Below are 13690 nucleotides of genomic sequence, written 5' to 3'. Positions count from 1 at the left end.
AGGAAAGCTGAGCACTACAGAATCAACACTTTTGAATTATGGTACTGGAGAACTTTTGAGAATCCCTTGGACAACAAAGAGATCAAAGTAGTCAATACTTAAAGAAATTCAGTCTCTTTACTGAAAGGTCAAATAACTAAAGCTGAAGCTTAAATACTTTGGCCACAAAATGAGAAGATGAGACTCATTGGAAAAGACTTTGATGTTAGGGAAAATTGAAAGCAGAAGAAGAACGGTGTGGCAGAGAATGAGATAAATGGCATATTGGAAACAATGAACATGACCTTGGACAGACTTTGAGGGGTAGTGGAGGATAGCAGGGCCCGGCATGCTATGTCCGTGGGGTCACAAAGAGTCATCAGACACACCTGAACAACTGAACAACAACAAAACCAATTAGAATCCTAGATGACAGAATAAAAGCATCATGCCAATGTACAGATATGATCCATTTCTATAAATCACTCCCTTACAAAACATTTGATTATTTCTTTGATAGAATATGATGAGATACTATGTTTTACATTAAGTCTGCCTATTTACATGCTGGACTTGAAGTGAGGAAGACCTGAGTTCAAATCCTGCCCTCAGTCATTTATTAGCTGTGTGATTTTGGGCAACTCATTTAATCTTCCAGCCTCAGTTTCCTCATCTGTAAATTTGGGACAAAAATAGCACCTACCTCACAGAGTTGTTGTAAGGATAAAATGAAATGCAAAGTACTATGTAACTGCTAGTTATTATTATATATTTCTGGTGATAGCCAATAACCAGCTCCGGTGATATTTCTTTAAAAAAAAAATACGTAATGCATAGAATTAATTTTATTGCTTTTGTTTTTCAAAAAAGAACACTGAGTATTTTAACATGTAACAGTGTCATGTTCTATGTAATTAGAACCACATATTTTAGTAATAAAAATGAGTGATATTGAAATAATTCATATAGCCCATTGAAAAATCTAAAAAATTAATTAAAATACCCTTTTCACTAGGACAAATAAATAAAATCAAAGCAAATCAACCTATGCAAAATTAAAATTAAGTTTGCTAGATTTTACTGTAATAGTCCACACCTAGTATGTTTTTCCATCTTCCCACTCCACCCCCACCGCCACCATTCATCTTCAGAGCTATGAATTTTAAAAAAATTATTAAGATTTGATTACGTTAACATGCTTCTCATTCCACATCATCTTCAACCAAACTTTGCAGATTTAACAATTCTCTGGCGTTGTTGGTAGCTTAGTCAGAAGCATCTGGAACATTGGTGGTAGAAGACTTTGCTGTAAAACTTGTAATAATTGCAAAAAGGAAAAAGATATATTTGTATAAAAATATTTATAGCAGCTCTTTTCTGGTGGCAAAGAATTGGAAATTGAGGGGATGCCCATCAATTGGGGATTAGTTGAACAATTTGTGGCATGTGATTATGATGGAATACTATTGTGCTATGGGAAATGATGAGCAGGATGCTCTCAGAGAAACCTGGAAAGGCTTGTGAGAGCTGATACAAAGTGAAATTTACTATGTACAGAGTAACAGAAATATTATAAGATGATCAGCTGTGAATGACTTGGCTGTGTTCAGCAATACAGTAATCCAAGACAATTCTGAAGGACCTATGATGAAAAATGCCGTCCATCCCCAGAGAAAGAACTGATGGTGTCTGAATACAGATTGAAGCATGCTTTTTTACTTTATTTTTCTTGAGGTTTTATTTATTTGGTTTCACAACATGACTACACATGTATGGCTTATATTGAATTGTTTGTCTTCTAATGGGGGGGGTAGGGAGGAAAGAAGGGAGAGAATTTGGAACTCAAAAGTTTTAAAAAAACAAATGTTAAGAATTGTTCTTACATGTAACTGGCGAAAAATAAAATATTCAACATATTGTAATAACTGCTGTGCCTACCTACAGGAAGCAGAAGCATTGGTCAGATGGTCCACACCTTTTTAATATTCACTTTGGGCTAGTGATTCCTCACCAAGCTGCATTTTTTTTTTGTGGTGAGGCGACTGGAGTTAAGTGACTTGCCCATAGTCACACAGCTAGTAAGTGTTAAGTGTCTGAGGCTGGATTTGAACTCAGGTCCTCCTGACTCCAAGGCAGAGCTCTATTCATTGCACCATCTAGCTGCCCCTAAAGCTGTATTTCTTTAAGGAAGAATAAGTGGGTAACTTGGAAAGCTCAGCTCTTGTCTGTGTTCTTATAGACTGTGTTTTAAAGTTGGGGTGTTCAATGTAGATGTAGTAGCTGAGGAAAAGGGCCCTGCACGTGGCCAGTGACAGTGCTCCTCCAAGTGTGACCTACCATGTTTCCTGCAGCTGGAGGTGATAATTCTAGTCTTTATCTCATGGTTCATTTATTTAAGTAATGTCTGCTGACCTCATTAAGGCTGTTAGTACTCCCTAGTCTCTTGATTTTCAAACAGTTTGATGTACAAAGAGACTGTAATGAGAAAGGATAAATAAATCATTATAAATAAAAAATGACTTGATTTCTTTTGGTGTTAATATGTAGGCATTTTCCCTCCCACAGCATGGCATCCTCAACCTCTGAAGAACAGGGGAGTGCCTCCAGCAACTTCATTCCCCAGAATTCCAGTAACTACATATCCTTGGACTTTGAACCCAACATGGAATACCAATTTGTAGAACAATTAGAAGAACGTTATAAATGTGCATCATGCCATTCTGTTCTTCACAACCCGCATCAGACTGGCTGTGGACATCGATTCTGTGAGAACTGTATCCTATCCTTGAGGTAGGGAGAAGGTCTGTGACCTGAGTTGAGTAAATCAAGGACAAGATAAAATCAGGAAGATGTTTGTTGCACCCAGACATCATCCATAGATAATCACTAGCATTCAGCATTTTCTGAAACAAAAGGGGGGACTTTTCCAGGATACTTCTTTGGGGCACTTCTGTGGGGACCTAAGTACTTATTATATTTATGAGTGGATTTGCATGTATTTTATGTTTCTTAAAATACAGAGTTTCACCTTTAGTATACAGAGTGCAAATTCATATGGAGGGTTGGTTAGGAATGGAGTATATTAAGGGACAAAAGCACTTGCTTCCCAAAATTCTCTTTTCTGTACTCAAAGTACAAAACTATGATAAGTATGGCTTGTAACCTGAATTAGCTTTTGTAAGCAAAGAAGCTGTTAGCTTCAGGTTACCAATTCTCTTCTTGGACTGGATCACAGCATTTTGGGAGATTTCCTCTCTTTTTGGACTCTGGGGGACCAAATTGTTACACTCTTCAGGGCTAGAAGTGGGGTGTTTCAGGACGATGCTTATATGTGATGTTTGGGATATTTACCTGTTAGGAAGGTAAATATTAGCTTTTTTTTTTTATTCTAGAGAATTAAATGCAGTGTCCATCTGTCCTGTAGACAAGGAGATTATCAAACCCCAGGAGGTAAGCAGGTCAGCAATTAGCATAGTGCCTGGCACATAGCAGGCACTTAATGTTTATTGATTGATTGTCAGTCTCAGTTTTATTTGGGGGTTATGCAAAAATTAGCCAATGTGTCTCCTAAGGTTGTGTGGTTTATAGCTTGGGACAGAAAGTTGAGAGATGAAGACCTTCCTAGTGCCCAAGGCTCTGTTGAATTTTCTGTTCTTAAAGTCTTTTAAGTGACTCAGGTCCCTCAACTCTTAACAGGTCAGAGCACCAAGATGTATTGCAATTCATTGAACGTACTAAACTGTCTCATACTCATTTGATGCCCTTCTCTCACTTTTCTCCCCCCCCCACATGTATACAGTGTCATTACTGTTATTTCTTGGAGATGGAAATTCTGCTATTGCTGTCAAAGCTAGATAGAGGAATGCAATATAGTCAAAATACCTCTCCTACCCACTCCATGCCCCTCACCCCAATACAGTGGAGTCGTGGCATTGCAGTATAATTATCCTTATTTTGTTTTATTGATGGTGTTATTTGGAGTCAAAAGGCTTGGGTTTGAGTCAGCCATTTATTGCCCATATAACCTTGAGCAGAACAGTTCGCCTCATTGGGTCTCAGTGTCCTTTTCTGTAAAAATAAGGGAGTCAATTAAGATGACTCTCACAATCCTAACACAATATAATTTGTGATTGTATTCCTCAATAAGTACCCATCTAGGTTCCAGGACCTTCTTTCCTCTTCTCATCAGACTGAAAGTGACTTTCCTTGTTGGTCAGTAGAATAACAGTAACATTTAGGAATATAGGTAACACAATCTAGGGGGAACTCATAGAGCATAGAATTAAGGAATCTCTACCAAATTTTAGAGCTAGGTATTATCTTAGGGACTCATTTTATCCAACTCCTTCATTTTTATAGATCCTAGGGTCTAAGTGACTGGCCCAAAGACCCCCAGCCACTGAATATGGTAGACCTGGACCTAGAAATCACTTTTCTTAGTCTTGCTCTATTAACCTTTATATTATGCTATGCTGGGCAAGATATGGGTGTGTGCTTATGTATGTGTTTGTGTAAATCTATGTGTTCATAAATGAATAAGTAATGATTTCCAGATTCCTCTATAGTATGAGATTTTCAAACAATTGGCACTCATTCCTATGTACGGTAATTGAGTTGACTTTATTCCAAATTCAGGTAATTTTGCAGGTATGATTTGGTTTATAAATTCTGAAATTTTATTTTACCTTCTGTTGGGTCTGCATTTGGCTGAGATCAGTGTTTCTCAGTGTTTTTTAGTGACCCTTGCAAGCCTTTAACCATAGCTCTCTTTTTCCCAGTTGTATAAAAGCTGCTACTGGGAAGCATAGGCAACGTAGTATACTAAACTCTTTTTAGGAGGAGTTAGAGCACCTAGTGGGGCATATGTGTTGTTTGGGGAAAGTGGGAAGATCAGAGCTGAAAGGGGTTTCACACTTTGTTCTGAAAAAGTTCTCAAAAGACTAGAAATATGTAGAGAGGCTGGTCTTTGTGAAGTTCAAGAATCTTTGTACTGAACTTTGTGTGGAGGCAGGAAAGAAATATGGTCAGCATGCCCCTGTGGTTTAAGTCTCATGGAAGGATACTGAAAAACAACTTGAGGACCTAGAGGACCACAGGTTCCCCACCCCTGGTTTAAGCTAAGTACCTGAATTCTGAGGGGACGTTGTGGCAGAGTTGTTAATCTGGGAGAACTCCCAGAAGCTGAGTAAAGTATTGAATGGAGGAGTGAATTTGGATTGGCAGAAAGGAGAGTTAAACGACACGCTAACCTTGTCCTACAAAAATAGCTTCCTGAAGTTTTGAGGTTGCCCTAAGCCGGTAACTAAGCACTAGTAAATGCTAACATTTGTGAGTGAGGTAATTGTCTCCTCTAAGGCCGGAAGTATCGCCTCGCCCACAGCCCCACCTCCTCGGAGAGTTTGAGGTCAAGTTCACAAGTAGACTCCTCATGCAACAGATCTGGGCATAGGGTTACCCAACTTCTGCTGGAAATGCTCCATCAGAGTTATATGTCTGCAACAGACTTTTTTCAGTTTTGTGGTGAGTCCGATTTTTTTCCTTTCAAGGAAAGAAGAATGTTTCCTGTTTTCAAGCCTCTGTCCGGAATTCCATCTATAGATTTAGCTGATACCTCCCCACCTTTGAAGTGTGTCTGATGGTCAGATTGTTGTCTTCGTTAGCCTTGACATATGTATGTGTGACTGATAGTGCTTTTCTTTCAGGTGTTTAAAGATAATTGCTGCAAACGAGAAGTCCTCAATTTACAGGTCTTTTGCAAAAACGCTCCCCATTGTGCTGCCAAGATGATTCTGGGGCGATTCCAGGTGGGTCTGAGATAATCTACGTTTAACTCACATTAAGGTTCCATCATTAAAAACATTCTGGGCACACAGCACCGTAACAGATGTTCTACAATAGTCATTGTTCTTTCTATGAGTTTATAGCTGGAGATAATATTCACTTAGCCAGAGAGAGTTGGTATGTTCATGAAAGAAAGGCCATTGTAAGAGAAAGATTTGCATAAAGTACAAATGGAGGAAACGATGCATTCAGTGTGTGTGTAGGGGGAGGGGGGTTGCTTAGTAAAGAGGGAGCCACAGTGAGTTTCTCTTCAAAGGTTTCGCTTCAAGCTTTCATTCAATTTCACTTTTCCATTTAGCTAAAGAAACATTCTGTTAAATAGAAACCTCAAGCTGAAGATGTGATGGTTTTATTTTGGCAGGTCTATGTCAAGTACATCCACAGAGTAAATAAGAATGTTAGTGTCTAACATTTGGCAAACTGCCAGGAGGCTGTTGAAACTTTTCTTTTCTTCAAAAACATGTCTTTCACATGTTTCGTTTATTCACAAGATTCATTCTTAATTCTGTTGTTGCTGTTATTGTTCACTTCTTTTAAATCATCCAACCCTTGGTGACCGCATTTGGGGTTTTCTTGGCAGAGATGCTGGAATGGTTTGCTATTTCCTTCTCCAGTTTGTTTTACAGATGAGGAAACTGAGGCAAACAGGGTTAAGTGACTTCGCCAGGGTCACACAGCAAATAAGTGTTTAAAGCCAGATTTGAACTCGGGAAAATGAATTTTCCTGACTTTGGGCCTGGCACGCCATGCACTATGCTACCTAGCTGCCTTGTCACTTCATTAGTAAGAACTATCCACAGTATAAGTTAATAAAATTAGATATTTCTCATTTTTAAAAACTTCTGAACTAATCTAGATATGACGGCAATTACAAGTTATTATTGTCCCAATGAATGCATCTCCCAGCAAGATCCGTTAAAGAAAAAGGAAGCAAGCCATTTGCTGTAATGAGATACAACATTGACAAAGGAGTGAAGTTTTATCACAGGCTCAGGATTACCTAGTTATGGCCCTGTAAGTTAAATAAAGGCAGTGATAACCATGTCATTATCCACCAAACCATGACCCAGTCCTTATTTAACTTACAAGACCATAACTAAGTAATCCTGAGCCCATGATAAAAAGTTGTTCCTTTGTCAATTTAATTGACTTTAGTATAACAGGAGCTTCTTGCCTTTTCTTCTTCTCTATTCCCCTTCTTATCTGACTGAATTTTTTGAGGATCTATTTTGCATACACCTGTGCTCTGTGGGATAAAAATCAATAAAAGACCTAGTTTATTATCAGAGGTGGGGGTGGAGACAGAGAATATAGAATAAAAACAAGCTGCACACGTGGGATGGTATATCCCACTCTTGATCTCATATTCACCCACAAGTTTCCGTCTCCATGATACAGAACTCTTGAAATTTTCCTATCTGGTCACAATGTCCGGTTTTTATATTTTACTAGTCCCACATCTATTCTTTGTCCTCATCCCAACCTCCTGTCACTCTTCCCAGCTTTCCCAGTTCATCATCAAGGAAGATCTCACTTTTCTCCCTTTGAAATATTTTTATATGTAACTGCAAATCTTTGTTATATATCATTGATTTTTTAAAAAGCATATAGCAAGTTCAACACATTGTTTCCAAAGCCACTCTGCTTGTATCCCCCTCTGAATTTCCTTTTGTTCTCTTCTGTACTTTAAAAAAATGTTTCATCGATGTTCTTTTCTTTTCTTTGGCATCACTCTCATTTCCTTCCCATTTCTCCTTACCCACAAAAAAGGGGGGGGTCCATCTCTTATAATAAATTATAACAAAAAATGAATATGTGTGCTTATTGGCTATGTCTGAAAATCTGTCTCATTCTGTACCTGCAGTCTACCACCTCTCTGCCAAAAGGAGGAAAGTGTGCTTTTGGGTCATCTGTAGTTGTGGCTGATCATTGCATCGATTAGTTACATTTTTCAAATTATTTTTCTTTACAGTGTGGTAGGTGCTGTTCACTTTACTGTTATTTCCAACAAGTCTTCCTAGGTTTATCTAAATTTATCGTTGGTCATTTCTAAGGGTGCAATAAGGTTCCCCAATTAATAGGTTCTCCCTTTGTTTCCAGTTCTTTGCTAAAAACAAAAAAGTGCTGCTCTACATTTTTTTTTTAACATAAGGGTCCTTTCCTTTTTCCTCTGATCTCTTTGGAAGTATAGGCCTAGCAGTGGTATTACTGGATTAAAGAGCATGTGGTTTAATGTTTTTTGAGTATAGTTCTAAAATACTTTTCAGAATAGCTGGTTCATAGCTACACCAACAGTGCGATACTGAGTTTGTCCTCTCACAATTATCGTTTTCCTTTTTTGTTATCTTTGCCAATCTGAGGGATGTAGGGTAGAAGCTTAGAGTTGTTTTAATTTGCATTTCTCTTATTAGTGATTTGAGACATTTTTCATATGGTTGGCAATAGTTTGCTTTTCTTCTTTTGAGAACTACATGTCCATATACTTTGCTCATTTACTTATTGGGGAATGGCCCTTGTTCTTAAATTTTTAAATCAGTTCCCTGTTTTCCTTTCTAACTTTAATTGCATTTTTTTGTGTATGTACAAAAACTTTTCAGGGCAGCTAGGTGGCATAGTGGATAGAGTGTTGGGCCAGGAGTCAGGACTGCTCATCTTCCTGAGTTCAAATCCACCCTCAGATACTTATTAGCTATATGACTCTAGGCAAGTCTTTTATTTTCTGTTTGCCTCAATTTCCTCATCTGTAAAATGAGCTGTAGAAGGAAATGGCAAACCACTTCAGTATCTTTGCCAGGAAAACCTAAATAGGGTCATGAAGAGTCAGAAACAACTGAACAACAACAAACACTTTTAAAATCTGATATGATAAGAATTGTCCATTTTATCTTCTTTGATTATCTCTATCCCTTATTTGGTCAAGAAGTCTTCCCCTATAGTTAATTATGAAAAATATCCCCTTCCCTAGTAGCTAGCACATAGCAGATGATCAATAAATGCTTGAATTTAATTGAAATATAATTGAATACAAACTATATGTCTCTACTTGCCTCTTCTTTCCCAATCTTCTGCATCTCCAAAACAAAGGCAGTTTCTACACTCCCTAGTCAAAGTAGTTCCTCTTTCTACTTCCCACTGCTTACCTTCTTAGCGGAAACAACTTACAGCTTTAAAATGGTAAAATCAGAAGGCAACAGGACCAAATACAGTGGCAGCACATACTGAATTCATCACATTGTTAATATTTCTCATATATCTTCTGTAGTTCCCTTCTGTAGAACTGGAGGCAGCTAGGTAGCACAATGGATAGAGGACTGGGCCTGGAGTAAAAAAGAACTGAGTTCAAATCCAGAGTCAAACACTAGCTGTGTGATCTCAGGCAAGTCATTTTAACCTGTCTCAATTTCCTCAACTGTAAAATGGAGATAAAAATAGCACCTTCTTCATAGAGTTGTCGTGAGGATAAAATGAGATAATATTGGTGCAGTGCTTAGCACAGTGGCTAGCACATCGTAGGTGTTTAAATACTGTTCTTTTTCCCTTTCCCCACTGGGGTGATCACTGTGCATCTTCTCTCTATACCAATGTTAATTAATTGAGAATACAGTCATATTAATATGTGTTTTAGGATCACCTTCTACAGTGTTTATTCCAGCCTGTGCAGTGTTCTAATGAGTGCTGTCAGGAAAGAGTCCTTCGAAAAGATTTGAAAGACCATTTGGGCTTACATTGTCAGTTTCGAGAGGAAACGTGCCCATATTGCAAAAAGGATATAGTGGTAATCAGTTTACAGGTAAGTCTGAATAATTTGAATGACTGTAATAGAACAGTTACTATACAAAGAACACATTACTAAACCCTAAACTTCTAGCTTTAAAAAAGTACTGCTCTTTGGGTTATACAGCTGATTTGCAGAATCAAGAGATTTCAAATATAATCTAATATAAACTCCTCAGTTTGTTCCTGCTACTAAAAGAATATTCCTTCTTTGGATAAATGTATTTCAGCTCTAATTCACTTAAGAAGTAGAGGCATATGACACAAATAGCAATGGGCTGTTAAAATTTTTGAATACTCTGTATAAGGTTTCAGCTAACAAATAGCCATAAAAGTGGGTCTTTTTTCAGATTAGCTCTCAAAAACATCATCATTGATGTGTTCCTCTGTGTCACTACATCAGCCACTAATGTGTTTGAGAACTATATCATCTCCCAAATAGGGAACCCTGACCTAACCATCTCCTAAGTCAGATAACCCTTGTGGCCTTGTGTCATCCACCACTGAGCCAATAATTCCGATTTTAAAATGACAGAATATTTGGAAGCATTCCTTTTCCTGTCTCATCAGATTGTTTTGGATCAATGTTGGTTTAAGGTTTAGAAAAAGTATAAAATATTATATTGATTATTAATTGTTATTTAAGACCACTGTTCAGAAGGGACCACAGCATATCCTCTCTGGTTTTCAAGAGTTTCCACTATTAAAAAAAAAAGATATTTATAAACACACACAGTGAGACCTCTCTTTCTAAACCCTGCTGAAAAGAAAAGACAGACCTTATGTATTTTGTTTTCTTTTCATCATCTATTCTGTTTTTCAGAATCACAAGGAAAAATTTTGCCCTGACTACCCTGTATCTTGTCCCAATAACTGTTTACAAATTATTCCCAGAACTAAGGTACTGTAAATAAGCAGTTTGAGTAGAATTACTAAACATTTTTAGTGGTTTTCAGTACTGTAGAATTGATAATACTAGAGATCTAAGGTTATCGCTAGGACCTGTCTGCCTGCTTCTCTGTGATTTTCCTCCCTGCTGTAGTCCCAAATGTTCTCTTTTTTTTTTCCATCATAGCCTTACCCTTGCAAACCTAAGCATCAGTTTTTTCCTCCTGTCACTCATCCAAACATCTGTCTCTTCTTTTTCCCCTACCCAGCCCAATCTTTGCCTCTCTAGCCTTTATATAATAAGGGCATCTACTTCCTTATTTTTATGAATGTGTGATCTCATCAGTGTGATGGGTACTTTCTCCATTGTACTCCCATGAATATTCCATGGTATTAAACTCATTGTGAAAGAGCCTTCTTCAGTACCTCTTGACGTTGCATGGAAGAGCCTGTTAGGCACACAGCCTGTCTGTTGGTTATCCCTTGCTATCACTACATAACAGGCTCGCCTGCTTATCTGCTGTACACCTCTTTGATGACATCCTTTATATTGATTGTCTGGCGGAGTTAGTTCTTCATATGTTGCAGCCTTTTCACCCCGTCATGCATTTCTCCATTGCTCTTTGGGTGGCCAGCAGCCTTGGTTCTGCTGACCCTGTGGTATGCCATGATTCGTGGCCATAAAACATTGCTAGAAGAATACTTATATCAAAAAGATGAGTCTCAGAAACCCTGTGCTTCAACTAAATGTATCCTGCAACTGTGTCCATTCCCTTAAGTCCTTGAATTTTCTCACTTCTGGACATTTGTTCATGACATTTCCCTTACCTGGAATGATTTCGTTACCCACCCGAGGGCATGGCGCTTAATGCTTAACTGATTGATTGATTGATGCATTTATCTCCATCACCATACTGCACCCTCCTTTCCTCATTGCTGACCAAAATTCAGCCCCTCATTCAGGACCTAATTCAAATTTTACATACACCATTAAACTCTCCCACATCACAAAGTGATCTCCTTGGGACTCCTATGATAGTTAATATCTGTGCCACCCAAAGGGCACTTAACATATACTGTATTTTGTTATGGGTATGGCCACTCTCTAAAGCTCTACTCATAATGGCATTGAGAAGACGCTCATGTAGTTTCTATTAGCTAGTACGGGCCAGGTGACAATTAGATACCACCCTAGTTGTTAGTAGTTTAGGCCCCCTTGATTCAATTTATATTTACCTATCTGTGTTTATGTTGTATCTTTCTTTCTGTTTGTTGAATAGAAATAATTAGCTGTGAATGTGTGCTACTATATATATTTTATTTTCATCTTGTCTTCCTTACTAGAATGAAAGCTTTTTGAGAGCAAGGACTGGTTTTGCTTTTCTTTGTATTTCTAGCAGGGACCACAGAGCTTGACACATAGTAACTTAATAAATGCTTGTTGATTGACTGACTGATTATAGTTGAATCAGTAATGTTGAATCAGCTTGGGACTGTTCATATTCACAGGTTGATGAGCATATTACTGTGTGTCCTGAGGTGGAACAAGAATGCCCCTATAAGCATTATGGCTGTCCTGTAAAGGTATGGAAATAAATGTTTTTTAATTTGGCCCTCCCTGCCCCCCTCCACTACTGTGCAATTTATTTCACAGTCCTTGATGGTATTTTTGTATGCAGCCTAAAAACTGAGGTTTCCCTTTAAGGTCCAGAATAATCTCTTAAAGTTCTGGGAATATAGCAATGATAGTCATTCACAGTTTTGATTCCAGTTCTTCCAGTGTTTCTGAAATTTCTTGAGTTTCTTACAATGAATTGATTCCCATGTGTACAATATAAATTTTCCTGAAATAATTTCTATTACAATATCAAATAAACAATAATAAGATGTCAAATAATCCCCCAAAGGGCTATAAAGCTGTGCATACCCTTTGATCCAGCAATACCGCTACTATGTTTATATCCCAAAGAGCTCATAAAAAAGGGAAAAGGACCCACATGCACAAAAATATTTATAGCAGCTCTCTTTGTGGTGGCCAAGAATTGGAAATTGAGGAGATGCCCATCAATTGGGGAATAGCTGAACAAGTTGTGGTATATGGTTGTGATGGAGTACTGGTTTTTCTATAAGAAATGATGAGCAGCCAGATTTCAGAAAAACCTGGAAAGACTTACATGAACTGATTCTGAGTGAAGTGAGTAGAACCAGGAGAACATCATACATAGTAACAGCAACATTGTGTGATGATCAGTTATGGTAGACTTAGCTCAGCAATACAATGATCCAAGATAATTCCAAAAGCTTTATGATGGAAAATGCTATCCACATCCAGAGAAGGAACTGTGGAGTCTGAATGCAGATCAAAGCATACTGTTTTCACTTTGTTATTGTTTTTTGTGGTTTTCCCCTTTTGTTCTGATTCTTCTTTCACAACATGACTAATGTAGAAATATGTTTAACATGATTGTATATGTGTAACCTATATCAGATTGCTTGCTGTCTTGGGGAGGGAGGAACATTTGGAACTCAAAATCTTACAAAAATGAATGTTTAAAATTATCTTTACATGTAATTGGAAAAAAATAAAATACTATTAAGCGCAAAAAAAAAAAGTCAAATCATCCAAAACATCAAGAACCATTGAAATGTGGTAAGTGGAAGCCTTAGCTATCAGTGCCTACTGCTTTAAAAAATTGTCCCTGGTTGTGATGACATGTTAGGGTAGGGGTCAGGTACAGAAAACAATTTCAGAGATCCCTTTTTGATAGAGCCTGCTGTTCAAAATGTCAGCTCTAAAAGAGAATGGCTGATTTATTTCAAGTTTGAGTATAAATATTATGTTTGGTTTTTTATGTATTCTAATTAGAAGCAGTAATCACAAAGAGAAACTACAAATCATTCCCTTTGGATTGGAAATATATTGTGGTTTTTTTGTGTGCAGTTAACTTGAGCTGAAAATTAAATTAAGGTGTACTCTTTGTGCACACATTAGCTAGCTAATGAAAGAAGAGTGTCCAGGCTCTTGGTACTACAAATTTGATGGATCTCATCCACTACATAGATAAGAAATTTTTGGAGATAATAGAGAATTGAGTGCAGCTATATGTTGTACCAAAGGCATGTGACCTCAAGGAAAAGGAAGAGAATCCTTAGTTAGCCATGCCATTTAATGATCAGATCTTTTTATCTTCCCCTTTGGAGAACTTAC

The 13690-nt window shown here is 37.7% G+C and overlaps 1 protein-coding gene across 4 annotated transcripts in view; it reads left to right on the top strand.

The window, feature by feature from the left end:
* The window catches only part of TRAF5 (TNF receptor associated factor 5), a 56541-nt gene that overhangs the window by 30711 nt on the left and 12140 nt on the right, over window positions 1-13690 (top strand). For 3 of the 4 annotated variants that reach the window (XM_078156328.1, XM_021007852.2, XM_021007853.2), the window contains 6 exons: window positions 2545-2769; window positions 3372-3429; window positions 5682-5783; window positions 9446-9610; window positions 10418-10495; window positions 11992-12066. In XM_078156328.1, the coding sequence (XP_078012454.1) occupies window positions 2545-2769; window positions 3372-3429; window positions 5682-5783; window positions 9446-9610; window positions 10418-10495; window positions 11992-12066 (703 nt within the window). The remainder of the gene's footprint in view (window positions 1-2544; window positions 2770-3371; window positions 3430-5681; window positions 5784-9445; window positions 9611-10417; window positions 10496-11991; window positions 12067-13690) is intronic. The other variant, XM_078156329.1, reaches the window with a different exon arrangement.

Source organism: Phascolarctos cinereus, unplaced genomic scaffold (assembly GCF_003287225.1).
Source record: "Phascolarctos cinereus isolate Bilbo 61053 unplaced genomic scaffold, phaCin_HiC Scaffold_5;HRSCAF=322, whole genome shotgun sequence".
Lineage (NCBI taxonomy): Eukaryota > Metazoa > Chordata > Mammalia > Diprotodontia > Phascolarctidae > Phascolarctos > Phascolarctos cinereus.
The sequence above is the reverse complement of the archived record's forward strand: the minus strand, read 5'-3'. Positions and strand labels throughout refer to the sequence as shown.